At 32.3% G+C, this 17,160-nt stretch overlaps 4 protein-coding genes across 4 annotated transcripts in view; 2 read left to right on the top strand and 2 right to left on the bottom strand.

Annotated features, from left to right (window-relative positions):
* Positions 1–1,890: 1,890 nt before the first annotated feature.
* Positions 1,891–2,393, top strand: LOAG_06569 (hypothetical protein; the record flags this gene model as incomplete). The annotated part of the gene is made up of 3 exons (XM_003142105.1): positions 1,891–2,021; positions 2,147–2,240; positions 2,355–2,393. Coding segments are annotated over 3 exons (264 nt in total), but the record flags the coding sequence as incomplete, so codon positions are not given.
* A 5,792-nt stretch (positions 2,394–8,185) lies between these two features.
* On the top strand, positions 8,186–11,853 carry LOAG_06566 (hypothetical protein). Its single transcript, XM_020447174.1, has 7 exons — positions 8,186–8,357; positions 8,607–8,824; positions 9,439–9,573; positions 9,793–10,022; positions 10,634–10,807; positions 11,021–11,174; positions 11,616–11,853. The coding sequence occupies exons 1-7, from the start codon at positions 8,258–8,260 to the stop codon at positions 11,670–11,672; spliced, it is 1,068 nt and encodes a 355-aa protein (XP_020302567.1). The 5' UTR covers positions 8,186–8,257; the 3' UTR covers positions 11,673–11,853.
* Positions 11,854–13,012: 1,159 nt separating this feature from the next.
* LOAG_06564 (hypothetical protein) lies at positions 13,013–13,719 on the bottom strand (the record flags this gene model as incomplete). Its single annotated transcript, XM_003142103.1, has 3 exons — positions 13,013–13,196; positions 13,254–13,413; positions 13,620–13,719. The coding sequence occupies 3 exons, from the start codon at positions 13,717–13,719 to the stop codon at positions 13,013–13,015; spliced, it is 444 nt and encodes a 147-aa protein (XP_003142151.1).
* A 2,405-nt stretch (positions 13,720–16,124) lies between these two features.
* LOAG_18849 (hypothetical protein) overlaps positions 16,125–17,160 on the bottom strand; it is a gene marked incomplete at both ends in the record, with an annotated part of 2,529 nt that continues 1,493 nt past the window's right edge. The window contains 2 exons of the mRNA XM_020451511.1: positions 16,125–16,370; positions 16,739–16,886. Of these exons, the coding sequence (XP_020304697.1) occupies positions 16,125–16,370; positions 16,739–16,886 (394 nt within the window). The remainder of the gene's footprint in view (positions 16,371–16,738; positions 16,887–17,160) is intronic.

Genomic DNA, 17,160 nt, shown 5'->3' with positions numbered 1-17,160 from the left:
ATAAATCTAAGCAATGTAGATATGTTAAGGGTGATTCATAGTATCATTAGCATTATTTTACAATGTGAATGAATTTATTTGAGGCTTCGTTTTCACGACAGACCTAATTACTTTTTTTGGTTAATAAAATGTTCAACTGAATTCGGTGCTCGTGGTTGCAACTCAAATGGTTCGAATTTTACAGTAATACTTCTTTAAAAGAAATAAGTTGTACATTTTCTAATAGTATTTGAATTATTTCATATGAATTACTTTGTCTTCTAATAGTATTTCGATTCAGTCTTCATCTTTGTCCTTCCACGACAAACTCCCGTGACAATGTTATCAGCCTTCTAATTTCTTTCAGTGATTTAAAATAAAAGTTATATTGGGATAAGACGAAGATTTGGAAGCCTTCCTTTCATTTATGACATTTTACTTTAATAAGAAATAGCGTGTGAGCTGCATATTCCTGGGATCCAGTGATACTTTGCTGTCGATTTTCATAAGTGACATAGAATTTAAATTCGCCGGGATTTTATAACTGTGCAATGTTGGTATCTACTCCAACGTTTAACATTTCCTTTTCCAGAAACATGTCAATAAAAACGAAATATTCGGAGACCGTTGTTACAATGCTACGGAAATGAAAGCTGTGAAATTTAGGTCCTTAAATCATTTCTTAGTATTAGCATCTAGTAAAAAGGTGATTTACAGATGAGAGATTTCCGTGAGTGGTACAAAGTATGTGTAAAGGCAATGTTGGTTATTTGCATGCATCGTTGCAATAGCAGTAATCATAGAAAGCAATCTGAAAATCGGGACTTTCTGAATGTTTAATTGCGATCGCTGCTGTTGACAGTTTCTGATTGATCATTTGTTCTCTGGGAGGGGGTCACTATTCCAGTCGTTTGACCAGTCATCTCCATTTGCCTTCTGGATAGGTTATTGAATCCTACTTATCAATCTGTGAATCAGTTAGTGAAAATACTCTAGTTTCGAGTCTTTTTATCGGCTTCCTATTCTACGTCTGTCCCAGAATTGTTCTAATATTTGCTTTCTCAGAATGTGCTAATGCTTTATTTAAGTCGAAGGAAAATTTCTTTTATCGGTTTTTGATATGCTTTGAAAGTTTTCTTTGTTTTGGTTTTGTATGTGATATTTTAATTGGCTGCCTTCTGGTGTTATCGTAATTAATGATTTATGTTTCTTTCATTTTACAGTGGACGCTGTTTAGCCTGACTTGGAACAGATGCAAGGGACGCTAATTCGAATTCAGTTTCGGTAAGTTACTCTCTCCTGTTTTTATACTACTTCAAATCCTGTAGGGAAGTTGTGTGCAAAAGCTTAAGGCTTCTTATTAGGAAATTTTCTCATGTTCAGCACTGGTGCTTACGTGGAATGATTTCCAGTATTTCATCTAGCATGTTCGTATCGCGCGCACTACCATGCGTGAAAGTTGATGTGTAGGTTATTTCTGGAGTAAAGTAAGAAAGCACATTGAAAATTTAAAGCACGGCGGGGATTATCGAAAAACGTATTAAACATGCGGTAGGAGGTATTACTATATTTTTGTTCTGGCTTTTGCAGTTAATTGTTTTGGTAGCAGTCATTCTTCATTTCCCACGAAATACGTTACTCTTATTAAATCATTTGTTTCGTTTTGAATTTCCGCATCCTTTTTATTTCAATGACGGTAGTAGTAGTTCCAAGATATCATTTTGCATTTAATTTTTCTAGTTAGTTGCGACAATTACCACACTATACGGGTTTTCAGCACTGAGCCATCGGTTTTCCACAAAAAAATTCAGTTTTTCCACAAATTCAAAAAAAATTCAGTTTCTCCACAAATTCAATTTTTCATAACAGGCTTTCGAAAATTTTGTAGAAAATTAAATTGTTCATTCGCAGATTCTAAAACCGCCAACACCATGCGCAGGAAATTCGAGTGTTGGTGCGGAAGCACGTTCAAAAGAATTCATCGAAGAGGATAATACGGAAGAGAAACCACCGAAAGTATCGAAGAATGTGAGGCTGCAGAGGTTTATTTCAGTTCGAATTTTTTTATTTTAATATTGATTTCACTTTATCGTTTGTTTCTCTAGATTGATAGTATTAATATTTTGATATATGGACATTGGAAAGTGATATGAGACTGGTTTTGTAGGGAACCTGACGAAACAACGAAGTCGAAGGATGAGTTTCTGGTGATTAATGGAAACAGGGAGTCAGGTTACAAGATGCAAGGAATCTTCGAGCATGTTTTTTATCCTTGGAATTGTCCTGTCTTTCTTTTTATTTTCTTGAACTGCTAACCAGCAGAAAACTAATAGAAATTAACACATGGCAAAGTATTCAGTAATGGGAACTTTTAGGTAGTCCCAAGTCCTCAAGTGGAACTTCGACCAATCTGAAACTGACCATGATGATCAGCTAAAAACATTGCATGGGTAATGTTACCACCCAAGCATCTTCGTCAACATTCCTGTTTGACAGTGATTTCAAATAACAGCTTAAACGAATCAACATCTTACAGTTGGTAAATTGTCAGATCACAAATGGTCGTGTACATCAGATCTTCACAAATGCTCACGTGACTCAGATCATCACAAATGCTCACATAAATCACACCATGAATTTAAATAGCTGTCTTCGTTTTTTTGGCGTTTGAATTGGATTTCGACTAGAATTGTTGGTTGTGGATGTTTGAGTATGTGGAGTTTGAAAATAGTTCATCGGTTGTTATTTGACATTTGAAATCACACCAATTCGGCAACTCGCAAGAATTGCAATCAATGCAGGGCCACTAGGTTTTTCTTTTCTTTTCTCTTTTTTTTTTGAACGATTTAATAGTTGGAATGGCTATGTGTTGTCAGTTCTGACGTAATGTACTGTCGGTGTTACAACTATAGTGGACGGATTATTTGACTTGATAAGAGCATTTTTCTGATTTTCTTGCTCTCACATGAATTATATTTACTTGTTTGAGAAGGCAATTGCAAAGTACGTTTTAGGTGACAAACTCATTCATAGTTACCTGTTCTCAATTTCGAACAGGCTCTTTGGAGACAATGAAGAGAGGAAGGTGATTAGTTAGGAATGCAATGAATGGTTGGTAATAGAAAGTACAAATAGCACCGTATACTGCTGGTAAAATAAAACGGAGTGATCAGTGAAAATGCAACTGATCACATGATTGAAGTGGTCTTAAGGCTCTGTCCAGATGTAAGTAAGGTGCGTTTCATTCCTTCGAAGTAAAGGTTGGGGAAAATTTTGAATTGGGATGTCAAATAAATGTAAGCTGTAATTTCAGTGAGGCCAATTCAATTTGCGATTGCTTATCTCTTATTGTTTACAAAAAAAGATAAGAATAAACGAATTAAATAATTTGTGCGACTAATATCCTATTTTGGCACATGAGTGTAAATCACTTTCATCTAAACAACCGCCACAACGTAAGTGAAAGGCTTTAATGTTTAAATAATGAAAGAGTGGAATTAATAAAAGTTGGATTTGGATTATCAATTGTGATTTTAGAGATTGATTTTTTTAAACCATATTTTACAGTATTATGAAGTATGGTACGTTTGCGGGAGCTGGTAAGCCCCAAAAGCATTCAATGCTTAACTGATTGATTTATCGACCCACATATACACATAGGGAGACAAGTCCACACCTCCGAACTGCTGAAGTGTCCCGGAAAGTTTTTTCTGGCTAGTTTCCAGTGTTAACAAATGGATTTTGGGGCTTGAAATTCCTGGTAAGCGCACTGAAGGGATGCAATGTTGAGAGGAGGACAGATAATTTTATCAATACTGCAAATGAAATAAAATGAATTCTAAAGAATTCATCTGCAACTGTTCCATTCAAGCATAGCGGTCATTTTTCGTGTTTGTCAATGATAATTGGAAATTTGCAAGTCTTCGCTATCAGCGGTTTGTCAAGTTGTCAAATCAAACGGAAATACTTCAAGGTATTTTAGAACAGAAATTGATTGGCAAGATTGGTTGCATTTATCATCAAAGAGAAGTGTATGCAAAATTCTGACATAATTGTGTCCAGCCAATCATTGTTGTTATTGTTGATGGGAGAGTTGACATTCGACACTTCATTTCATATTACAGCAAAATATGTCATTGTTAATTTAGTGTTATAACAAATGTAAAAATGCTGGATGGCTTATTCGAGTGCAATCCGTTCGATATTTTCGGTTATAATGAAAATATACAAAGGGACGAGGAGCTATTCTGCCAATCATAAATGTCTTATTTCATTGGTTCTCTCACGATCTATCAATTTTATGATTTTTTTAATCCTAAAATATGGAATTTAGCGATAATTTCGAAACATAATTTTTTAACTGTTACAAAGTGGAAGGTCCCCTCTTTATCTAATTTTAATTGCTTTCTAAATTATTAGTTTCATGTGGTTCCATGTTTCTTCATTTTAAAATGCATTGTTCATCGCTAATGGTTGAAATAGACAATGAAAAGGAAGGGAAGATTTCCAACGCATCGAAACGCATTGTTACGATTTGTATTGGAAGTTGGGAATATTGCTCAACAGTTCGAATTATGTTATCAATGATATGATAAAGTGAAATGATATGGTGTTTAATATGATCCTTTCCAGAATCTCTTCATTCTTATTGTCTGAAAGATGATGAGTGGCCACATTGGAAAAGATAAGTATAAAATGTAAAATTGAAAAATTTGCGGAGTTATAAATTTTTCTTAGGAATCTGATATTCCTTTTTTTCTTTTACTCATGGAATCTGATATATATATTGGTCCTCAAGTATTTCCTTTTTTTTTTTTTTTTGCGATCAAACAATTGAAACATGCCAAAATTTTCCAAAGAAAGAGATGATTTTGAATGAATGTGAGAAACAATTTATCGTTTATGTACTGTTGAATTAAAATGTATCGATTGTATTGATGTGTTGAAAAATGTATTGTTAAATGTATTGATTTTTTCAAATATATAAAATGTAATGATTTTCTAAAATTAAATTAAAATTTGTTGGAAGAAGACAAAAGTTAAATTAAGTGTAAATTTCGCGAAAACTACGATGAAATTTAGTATTATTTAGGTGAAGTGCATCAAAAGTAGTCTTTTTTTTTTGAAATTCCGGTGAATAAAATATTCGAATCACTGATCAGTTCAGTGATACATTCAGCAAATGTTGATAAATACAGGTGCAGGCGCGAAAGGATGTAATTATTCAGTATTGCTTGAATTTGCAAATATAATTTGTACAATTTTATAAATGAATACCTAATGAAGTCAGGTGTATTAATTGGAATATTTCGAAATTCCAACCTGGATTTTGCTTTCTTTTTTTTACATTTATTTTTTCAAATGAAATGGGAAAATTTAAATTAGTTTTAAATATTTGCAATAATATTTCAAGAGGGATTTAATCATGAATGCTAATAAAAGCATTTTGAATACTACTACATCATTTTGTTCCATTTATAATTTGATAGTTGAATGGATGAATGATTGAAAAATAAACATTTTATTAATTAGCATTATGAGCACAAAAAGTTTAATGCTCAATCATGTCTACCGTATCATTTGCAAATTTGTAGGCATTTTGTTTTTTGTTTGTTTTTTTTTTTTACATCTTCGACCGTAACTCTGTTAGGAATTGCAGGTAATCTCGATAAATTGTCAACTTTGTGTCACTATCCAGGTAAAGAAAAGATAAGATTACATAGACATACCAGATAGTTCTAGCATCGCAAGTTACTACCATATTTGACGGCTGGATAAATTGTTATTTTAGGAATTTCGTTCAAATATTTTTGCTGTTTTCATCTCTCCGTAATTTTAAGTAAAATTAGCTTTTGTTTTTTTTTTACTTTTTGTTTTTTATTTTTTTCTAGAGAGGAAAGGAGCTGAAACTCAGGTAAAAAAAACTTGACAGACTTTAAATTATTGTAAATTTCGGACTTTAAACTATAAACTTTAAATTAAGCGAACACTGTAAAAAAAAGGTTTGATTTAACATGTTTGCTTTATAGTAATAACGATGAAAGCTTATTTGAATTATATCAATATCGTTCAAATTACATTATTGATTCAAATAATGATTAGTATGTCACTGGATTACTCAAATAATGAAAATAAAAAGGCTAAAAAATAGTTTTAATGATAGGATATGAATGAACAAAGGAAAATGTATTGTAAAAAAAGGACTTCTTTAGAAATTTTTAGAAATTCTCTTTTCTTTGTTTTAAATAATAAATAATATTTTAAAAGTAATAATACTTTTAATCAATTGGATTGTAAACGAATTTATTTGTAAAAATAAATTTAACACTGTTTGCTCCTACAATGATAACGATAAAAGTTAAGACATGATAAAAGTCGAAGTTAACTTTTGCTTCATTAATAATTTCAATATTTAAAATATTTCAAAAATTTTCCAACATGCAAGCCTAGCCTTATATTTCTTAATTTGAAGCAAATTTTACTCTTTCCATATTTTAATTTTGTTAACAAATATCACTGATATCGATAATATATTAGATGTTAATGTTAAAATATCATTTTATCATCCCTTTAATATTGCATAATTTTTATTTAACTAAATACATATTTACATACATTTAGAAATAGCCTTTATAATTCGATTGTCGCGAAAAAAGGTCATGAACTTTTTTTTCGCCTAACCATGGCAGATATTGGAAAACTAATTTAAGTGTATGGTGATTAAGACGAATTATCTTTACGTATCAATCTTGAATAATTGTTACGTAATCTTCACGTATTTTACATATAGCATTAGCACTTTGCAAATTATCAATGCTAAAAAAAAAAAACTAATACCATATGAATGTTTTGATTTTTCGGGAAAAGAAAAAAAAACTCTCAAATAATATTAATTTACTTACAATTATTGTGTGATAGTAAACAGAGAATAATTTTAAAATTCATTTGTACGATTTGCATAAAATTTTACGCCAATTAATTAGTTAAACATTAGGGTGTCACAGTGCATAGAAGCCTCTCAGCAACTAACTCATATTATTTAAACTTTCTCATCTACTTGGATATTTTATGATGATTCTAATTTTTTTCCTTTTTTTTTGTCTTTTTTTTTTTTACGCATAAAAAGAATATGAATTATAGCATGAATTAGGGAGATTTTGTTTTTGTTCCAAAGTTAAAATGTATAAAAAATTCTAGGGATCAAAGGTTAACGATGATACGGAATTTGCATCTCCTGAAGACCAGATATTAACCAAAGCAGATGTAGAATTTAGTTCAGGATAAATGTAAATTTATTTGACTTCAAGATTTATGCATTACGTATAGCTGCTGAACCGGTGAATTTCACAAAGACACCTTTCAGGTTTCAAGAAATATTTGATGGTGCGATTGGCGGGGTTTGATTCTTGCTGGCAAAGGGGTTATGGAATGACGGGAAAGGGAGTCAAAGATCGATGTGGTTCTGGAGATACAATCGGTAGAGGTTGAATGTAGCATAGTAACCAACTATAATTGAGAGATAACTAGAGACTACTGAGATTTATGGAGTAGTATGTTACTGGGGATTGGGAAAATTTTCCGGTATACCTGTAGTATTGTCTAAGCATTGTTTATGATTAGAATATTATAGCAAGAAGAGATGGCAGAGAGAAATAGTGAAGTGATAAATTGTGGAAATATCTTAAGTAATTGCGTTAGATAACTGTAACATTGATTGAATTAGAAGAGGATGAAACAGCAGTGTTTTTCTTTTTGATATATTCAAAATTAAGAAATTAATATTTTTAGCGAAGATAATATTTGCTTTGTTAAGTAATTTCAACAACTTTTTTCTTTGTATGTTTCCTCAGAAGAGTTAAGGAAAGTCAGAAAAATACAGTTATACTTTTTCGCATCCGTTGTATATGTTGAGCGGATGATTTTACTAATTTCTTCAAACGTTTCAGAATTTAAGGTGCTAGTTTTGTTATTATTTGGAAAAGATAATTTCATATTTTATTTTTGCAACATTTATTTTGCACTGGAAAGATATCTGACATGATCAATTCTTTTCTTCTGTGTTTTATTGCCTTGCTAGTATACATGTGATCTTTCCTTTTGAATAGTGATAGGCACTAAATTCTCCGAAATTTTCAAGTAGTTAGAATTCATTTGCACGGATACTTTGAATTCCCATGATAACTTTCGGGATTACCCATTTTCCTGATTTCAGATATGAGCGTGCTAAACTCTCATTACCAACTTCGGCACTAAAATTAGCGCTGTTGAGGATTTCAGAATGATATTTTCGACAATGTTGCTGCATGGAAATGCTGCAGCATTATATTTGAAGAAGTCACGTCCGTTTTTCCGGATTGGTTTATGTATAGTTTTGTTAGGTTAGTTTGACGTACTGTTTTGCATAAAGTGAAACTTGTTAAGGCATGACATTTTATTTTAATTGGTGGTTTCATTATCGCGCTCCTTATTAATTTTCTGGGCACAAAAAATAAGAGTTACCTCCAGCACTGTTTAATGTCATGTTGTACTTATCCAAAATGCTGTATCATCTTCCATCAAACGGCACGGACGTCGTTGATGGCGAAGAGGTAGTATTTTGTGTTTTATTTATGTCTCTCTTTTTTTAGGTGGAATTTTATCTCTTTCTAAAGTTATTTTTGAATTCTTCTCGTTAACCGGTTATGATTTGGCGCGATTTGAATTGTGGCGACTACTTACACATTTTATTATCGAAACCAATATTTTTGCTTTCATTTTACTGGTATGGAATCTTCATCAGGTGGCATCATTAATCGAGCCAAGCTGGGGCATATTCGAAACCATTAAATATTTAAGCATCGTTCAGGTGTAATTTTTGTGCTACATAATTTTAAAGCTTGCTTAGTTCTGTTTATTCGCAATACAAATTTTAAACATCTCCAAGTTTCCGGATCGGTGGTCAACTTGGTAGTCTAAATCACTCAATAGTCTAAAATGTAAAAGTAACAAGGGCGGAATACGCTAATTTTCACTGGGGAGAAATTTGCTGATTTATACTAAAGGTTCAAAGTGATATATGTAAATACTAGCAAATTAAGTGATGATGCATTTTCTATCCAGCTTTTTTTTAATGCTAAGAAATAGTACACTACACACCGTGTGTGACTTCTTATATCTTTTGTACACTTCACGATAGTAGGTCACCACCTAGGGTTTTTTAGACATTTTGTATACTGTTGTTTGAATGAAATAATATAAATTCAAACGTCAATTCATTTAATTTACTTTTTATTAGGATATTGTAGACTGAACAGCTTTTTATTTATCAAATAAACATTACTAAAATGGGCTGAATTTAATTGAATCGAAATAAACTGAAAAGGATTAGATTGCATTGTTTTGCTCTTTATCAGAATATCTTTTGGTCCACTTGAAATAAACGATAGAAATCTTAACCTCTTCATAAATTCCACTTTCCAGATTGGATCATCACTTTTAATCGCGATTATGGCACTACTAACATTTGTTGTCACAGCAAATGACACCTTTTTCTTCCGGACGTGTATATTTGGTTTACCATCTGCTTGTTCCGCCGTTTGTGTTGCCGTAAAACAAGTAAAGAGTTTGTATGTCCTTACAAAAATTTTAAATCCTTTCCCAGACCAGTATCCCTTTGATTTATCATCAATATCCCATACAGAAATATTTGTTGTAACAAAGGCGTTGATTGGTTGATTAAGCAGCTATTTTTAAGCGGTATTATCCATCTTTTTTTAACTTTTACTTTACCATCCTCTAAAAGAATTGATCTGTACATTTGGGTATCGTTTTCAGTACCTGCCAGATTCGATACTTTTGACGACACCGATTGGACGTATCAAAAATACTCATCTTCCTTCTTGTATTCTTGTTTGTGCATCATTCTTGGTTGGATTTGGCCTTCTTCGTTGGGTCTCGTTGCTTCAGATTTTATTTGGTATTCAGATAAGCTGGATTTATGTACGGTTTTTGCAACCACATGATGGTGAACGAGGGGATCCCAGCGAACATTTTGCGTGGGCAACGTATGCCATATGATGTTTTTTCAACTATGTTGCAAATTGCGTCTGTATTATTCTCCATAAGTTTTGCAATTTCGCCTTTACTAATGGTAACTTCTTCGTTGAGTAGCTTATCCGAAGTGTGGGTGCAGTGCCAAAGGAATCTGAGCATTATGCGGCATCACTAAAGTCGTTCCTTTTTTTATTTAGTTCAAGTTTTCGCTAGATAATAGCGTGACTGTACGGTGAACAGTGCAACAGATGAGTCTTGGAATAAGGTTTGAAATACTTACTGTCGAACAATGCATTCTATTTCACCCACTTAGATTTTCAGCGATTCGAATTAACTGTTTGTAATCGGTCAACATGAGATACTGTCACCCGTCTTAGCCTGAATTATTGCTGTTCTCATACAATGCATTCATGTAACGTCCGATGAGATAAATAGGTCGATTTTCACATAGGCAAACTGTATCGCTTTTCATCATTTGAAAGGTCTAAAGTTGTAACACTCCAAAATTTACAAAAAAAATTGTGTATTAAATTTGGAAGCGGGCAAAGTTTGTTTCTTTTCGATACCAGCTATATCCAATTTATTTCTCTGCAGCATCCGTTTAATTTTCCTACAGTTTCAGTCTATTCCCGTCGAAGTTACAACCATTAATGAGAATCCTATCATCAGCAGTTTATAGTTGCTTGATACAAGTAAATCTATGTAAACCAGTGGCAAGGCATATCGATCTAACGCAGCTTGATTCCATAAATATCATTCTTCCTGGTTTACATACGAGAGATACGGAAAGAAGGCGGTAGGACTTCTTTTTACATTTTTTAGATGTCTTTGACATTTCGATTATCATCGATTGTTTAGTGCCAATAATACATTATATACATGTTGAACCCCTTACATCTATCATTTTTCGATTGGATCTCTGCTTCTGTTTAATGTCGTCAACCATAAGATTAAATTGGGCTTGACGACTGCTTCGTGTTGATCTATTTAAATAATAGAAATATTCAAGGCAAAAAGCGCTACGTGACTTGACTGAACGTTTAAATCGAGTACAGCAAGCTGAAACAGGTCTGTGGCCAGAAATGGAAGATGTTGAAGAAGATATAACGGTTCAGGACACTTCTGCAATACAACAGCAGGAAGAGTCAAGACCACAAGACTCAGTTAGTTTTAAACATTATAAGCCTGAATCGTACGTAAATCTGCTTTACCCTACAATCCAGACAGTGGATTGAAGTGATGATTAGACGTCCGGCGTCAGGATATTCTTGCAGCAGTAGCTGCACGACCACTCAGTGTGGATTTATGGAAAGATTCGTCACATGGAATAAGCAGTTGATGCTGATATTTAAATTTCTACTGAACTGAGCTTTCCTTAGTATCAAAATTTGGTTTAGGAGGAGAGACCAAGACCAGAAGTAAACATGGGTATAAAATATGGGTATAAAAATTTTCAACGTTTTTTATATCATGAAGTCCTGAATTTTTTACGCTTTTCTGTATAACTTATTTTCATTCGCAGCAAAATCAGTTTTCGTGGACTGTGGAACCGAAATACTCTTTTCCACTCCAATAAATTTTGATTCATCTATCGCCTTTTCTAGGTACGTCTGATTGAAGGAATTAATGCTGATACGGAAAAAGAAAAAACAAATACATAAAATGCTTGCTTCTGAGCAAGACAATTCAGCTTTCGACAGACATCATTTGGAATTAAAACTAAGTGGTTTTGGAGCATTTTTCGATGTTAATTAGTTGTATTGTTCTGTAATAGTAATTTTGAGAAAATACAAGCATTTTGTTCCGAAGAATGATTGATAGAAATGATCGGGAAGTGCTGGCCTACCTAAATGAAGAAAATGTTGATTTTTAACTTACAGTTTAAAAAAAAATTGCATAACAAGTTTTCTTTTTCCCGTATTGTTATAACAGGCCTTGCACTTCATTATGTGCAGTTATATTGATCACTATTGCTAGTGTATTTCCAAATTTTCTGTGGCTTGTGACAATAACCAATGACATTTTTTTAGAACCCTTTAAGAAGTTCTGTTTCTGGGTGCTTTATGGCTCTTTTATTGATAATAATATGATAAATGTATTGTACTGTGTGAAAGACACAGGATAATAAATGATGCGACTGCTGTCATTTAATAAACTTATGGATATATATGCAATTGGTTATGTGGTAATTTCGTGACGACTGGAATCAAGCTATATATGCTGACGTCAGATTTATCAAGACCAGCTTGTCACCTCTGTCAATGCTTTCTCACTCTTACATTCCTGGATTTATTTTGTACTTCTGTTCTACTTGAGCTCAAGTAATGGGCAACTTTAACACACAGATTGTAGTTGCAAATTTTTGGCACTGCTAAAATACGCATATCTTGGGATCTGTGATTTGTATTTATGTGATACCGTGAAGTACTTAGTACTTTACGTTAACGTTGTTCCAGAACACGTAATACTTTAAAGAATACTCCACGTTTTCGGCAACACTATAGAGAGTGCTGTTCTTGAGGCATTCCTGACTAGATTAATCAAAGATTGAGATGTGCAAACAAGTGTATTTAGACGAAAAAAATGCCTTCAATCGTACAAAATAAAACTTTATATACAGAGAGGAAAGCTGCGCTGCCCTTCCCTGTCTACTCTAGGCTTCTTCATTTAACTGTCCTATCCTGTGGTTTAGATCAAGGGGCCAACATTGTTAACAACAGCCTAAAATACCAATATTGGAAGTATCATGACCCAGGTGGCCAGGTAACACAATACGACCAGACTTATGTTGGTCAATTCTTTCCTCATTCCGACAGGATCGTTATTATCATGGACATCTCCTTTCAACGGTATCATTACTATCTTGAACACCTCCTTCCAACAGGACCGTTACTATCCTAGTTAGCTTGATACATATTTACATTTATCCACTTACAAAAACAAATTTACAAATCATCCGTGCCTCATCACCATTCCCTTCTTCGTTACGGAGTCAAACTTTTCACTGCCGATTATAGACCACAGCACTCCCTTTTATGCACATTGATGTGGGCAAAATACCCAATACTCCAGACAGCATATTACATTCAACCCTCCATAGACGGAATAATAAAAACAGAGCGTCGCCGATTTTCTTCAATTGTGACAAAACTGAGGATTCTTTCTGCTTCTTTGGGTAGTAGTACCTCAAACTTGGGTAATCAAACCTTTATTACGATAAATTTGTTAATGCTACAACGAACTTCCAATTACGACATCGATACAACAATTTAATGACGAAAACACTAGGAACAAAGAAGACCAAATAACCTCGATATCGTATATCTAACCGACCTCGATGAAATACACCTTTCCAAATGATTTTGGTACTCAGGACACTCACTTCCCTCGAATCAAGAGATCCTGAGATCAGATCTGTGGTCACAATTACCTCCTTTGTTAAAGCACATAGGCATAATGGGCGCACAATATTAGCTTACATTGCTCAGTTTATCTTCACATACAATGAATTATATCAGCAGTATCAAAGCAATTATTAATTCATTGCTTCCCCTCGCGATTTCAACGACACAGAGCACTTTCGACATGTACAACTCACATCCCCGAACCTCTGCTTCCACTTCCGGTACCATCGACTTTCGCACTGGAGAATGATCCCACCCTACTATTCCCAATATGATCGCGTAACAGAGTCTGAGTTGTACCCATTACACGGCTCCGACCACCTTTCTAGCCAAATGGCCTTAAGCAAATACGGAATTAGCCGGTCCATGAGTGCCTGCCTACCCAACGAGTTCCGTGAACAATCATGGAACAGCCAACTCTTCGGCAGGCACGGAACAACCAGATGCAAGAACACCATAAGTAGCTACAGATCGGCTGCTTTGTGAGTACACACGGAGCCAACTAATTCATGAGCAGCTACGGAACCAGCTGATCCGTGAGCAGAGGTAGAACCAGCTGGCCCCTTTTCTTTGTCACCCTATTGTCTCCACCTGATATGTCGCCTTCCTACGGCCGCAAACCTGAAAAGTCACCAGTTATGGTAGATTATTGGATTAAAGGAAAAAAAGACGTAAAATACTTTTCACTTTAGTAATTACACTGCTAGAAAACGTCAGTACCTGTAACGCCCGCTTTTTCTAATATTTGAATAAATGGAACAGAGGAAACGAGCCAAGCAACATTACACTTACATGAATATAGATCCCTATCAGAACCAAAAATAAACATACCAAGCGAGCCAACCTTAAATATATCTTTTGCAATTCGGAGCCGGCAATTGGAGTTAACTTCTCCAAACATACAAAAATTAACTTCTCTCACTCTGCCAAAACCTCACTACGGAATTTGAAAGAAGTTACACACAGAATGTTTAATCAAATTTAAAACAACGTCATAGAAAATTATGTCAATCTTGAAACGACAATACCATAATCCTGATGACATTTTTACCCATAGGGCTTCATCCGTATTTTAATTTCTCCATTTCACAATGTTTAATCATTTTTTTGTTTTTATACCTCATCATAATGATTAGTGTAAGCAATGCAAGAATATGTCACCCAAACTTGAAAAAGCCCTAGGAAGCATAGCAGCATCTAAGAAAAAAAAAAAAAACAATAGTTTGTACTAATATTAAAAAAGAAAAAGTGCTGAGATGAGGTGTTTTGCAAGAAAACATCACTGTATCTTTAAAAGAAAAAAAAAAATTCTTTGGATCATCAGTTTCCTTTGGTTACTTTTGCGTAAATTTGCTACTTCTAATGTCATCAATCTTTTGTTCGATTTTAACGCCTTCAAACCAAAATAAAATCTGAACGGTAAATAATTTCGATTTTATACGATGAAACTATAAGACTTATTAATTTTTAATTATATTTTCAAACTACTATTTAATTAAAAAACACCTCTAATTGTGCAACTTCTACAATAGTACCGCACATAGGATAAAAAAAAAGAAAAAAAAAAATGTCCCGGTAAACACAAAATAACATCCCATTGAATTTATCTCGAATAAATGACGTTCCACCGGAAGAAATAACACGAGAATGAGGAACGATATTTTACTGACTCATTGTAACAAGAATAATGGTACTTACAAAGAGATGGAGAGAACCAGAATCTACTGAGGAAATATTAGCTCCAAACTGAGCTTTCCGTATAACTAGGATTCTGGTCGAATACATCGTCAGAAGTTTCTGTAACTATTGTAAGTCTAAAAAGAATTGATGAAAGTAATATCGGCGAATAATAAATTTACCACAGTAAATCTACCAGATTAGGTGCCTTTTAGCGGATAAACGAAATTTTTCATTGCTCTATTACACAAACAATACGGATACTTTTTTTACGCTTATTTGATGATCAATAAGATTATGTATCAAATAAGCAAATTAGATGACTTATCAGGCTTACAAAAGTCTTTACCGATGGAACAGTAAAGCATTCTAACCGAAGAAACATGAAAGCATTACTGGAATCATTACAGTGAAAATTAGGAATGCGAATGAAATGATTGAAATTTTTTTAAAATTCACATCCAATCTTAAGAATGATATGATGTTTCGTATTTTTTCTTTCACACTAATTTAAATAAACAATTTAATTTTAAGTAAGTTTTTATTCACATTAATGTAAATAAGCAATTTGCTGAATGATTATTGTATTATTGCATATTGTTAATATGAAATTTTGGATTTCATTATGCAAATTATTTGCTTAATTTTATTTACAAATCAATAAATTTCATTTGATATTAAATATTGACCAATAAAAGTTTGAAACATTTTGAATTTCATGGATAAAATAAATAATTTTTTGTATTTTTTCCCGTTTATTTACAATGTATGATTAGTTGAAATTGTTAAGGAATTAACTTTTTTTTTTTTGCTTTTTCTTTTTCTTTCGTTTTGCTAACAATTTGTTTAAAAAATTTTTATCATTAATTATCATTAAAAGAAACGAAATATTTCCCGAAATTATTGGATTAACTGAAGAAAAAAAAAAAAAAGAAAAAAGAAAAAAAAAATTAAATATATAAGCTCCCATTTTGTTACATCTTATATAATTAATATACATGAAAAAAAATATCAGTGAAATGTAAATTTGAATCAATGGAGATATTCAAGAAGTCGAGGTTTATATTCGTAATAGAGAGCAATTCGATCCAAACCATAACTGATATAATCAAATGAAATGGGTAATGATTCATCAGCTAAAAAAAATGACCAAATGGACCAAAAGAGATGTGATACAGCTGGAAAACGTTGTGCTTCAATGGATAATTTTTGAATTTCTGCTGCACGATTCATGGATAAACCATTCACCGGATAGAAATGATTACCATTTTTCTTTTGCTATAATTATTAATTTTAATGTTAATAATAATTATAACAATTAATAACTAAATTTTCGTCGTTTTTTTTTTTCTTATAAAAAATTTTTAAAACTATTTATATTAGATGCAAATAATTTTAATTATCAATAAAAATTTCTTGCTAAACCTATTAATAGCATTAGTAATATGATCTATAAATGATGATGAATCAATGTTTTACTATTAATTTAAAAATAATTTTTGGAATTTTAAAATTTAACAAAAAAAAAAAACAGCATTTGCATGTAATGTATATATATATATCTTATTTTGATCTTTGAATTTTTAGTATTATCAAAATATTAAAAACATTAACAAATGCAATTTAAAAAAAAAAAAAAAATTTACCCGATCAATTTCATCCAAATATGTATTAAAAAGAAAATGAAGCTGTTCATCAGATGGTATTCGATCCTGTTTTACCCAGTAAAATGGTGGTTTATCATTACCATAATCCAATGTATGCTCACAAATATAATTACCAAATTCAAAACCACTGCAAATTAAATATTTATCATCATTTTTGAAATATTTTTTATTGTAATAAATTGCAAAAAATTTTTCAAATATATCCTCAATTAACAAACTGAAACGATGAATATCAAAAAAAAGAAAAAAATAGAGGTAATTATAGTATTATTATTTTGGAATATTTTTTTTTAATAATAGTAAATTGGAAAAAATTTTTCAAATATATCTTTAAATAATAAATAGAAAAGATGAATATCGTTAAAAAAAAAANAAAAAAACGAAAAAATAACCGGTAATTA

The sequence above is a fragment of the Loa loa genome (genome assembly GCF_000183805.2).
Source record: "Loa loa unplaced genomic scaffold supercont3.585, whole genome shotgun sequence".
Classification (NCBI taxonomy): Eukaryota; Metazoa; Nematoda; class Chromadorea; order Rhabditida; family Onchocercidae; genus Loa; species Loa loa.
This window is presented reverse-complemented; position numbering and strand designations above follow the sequence as displayed.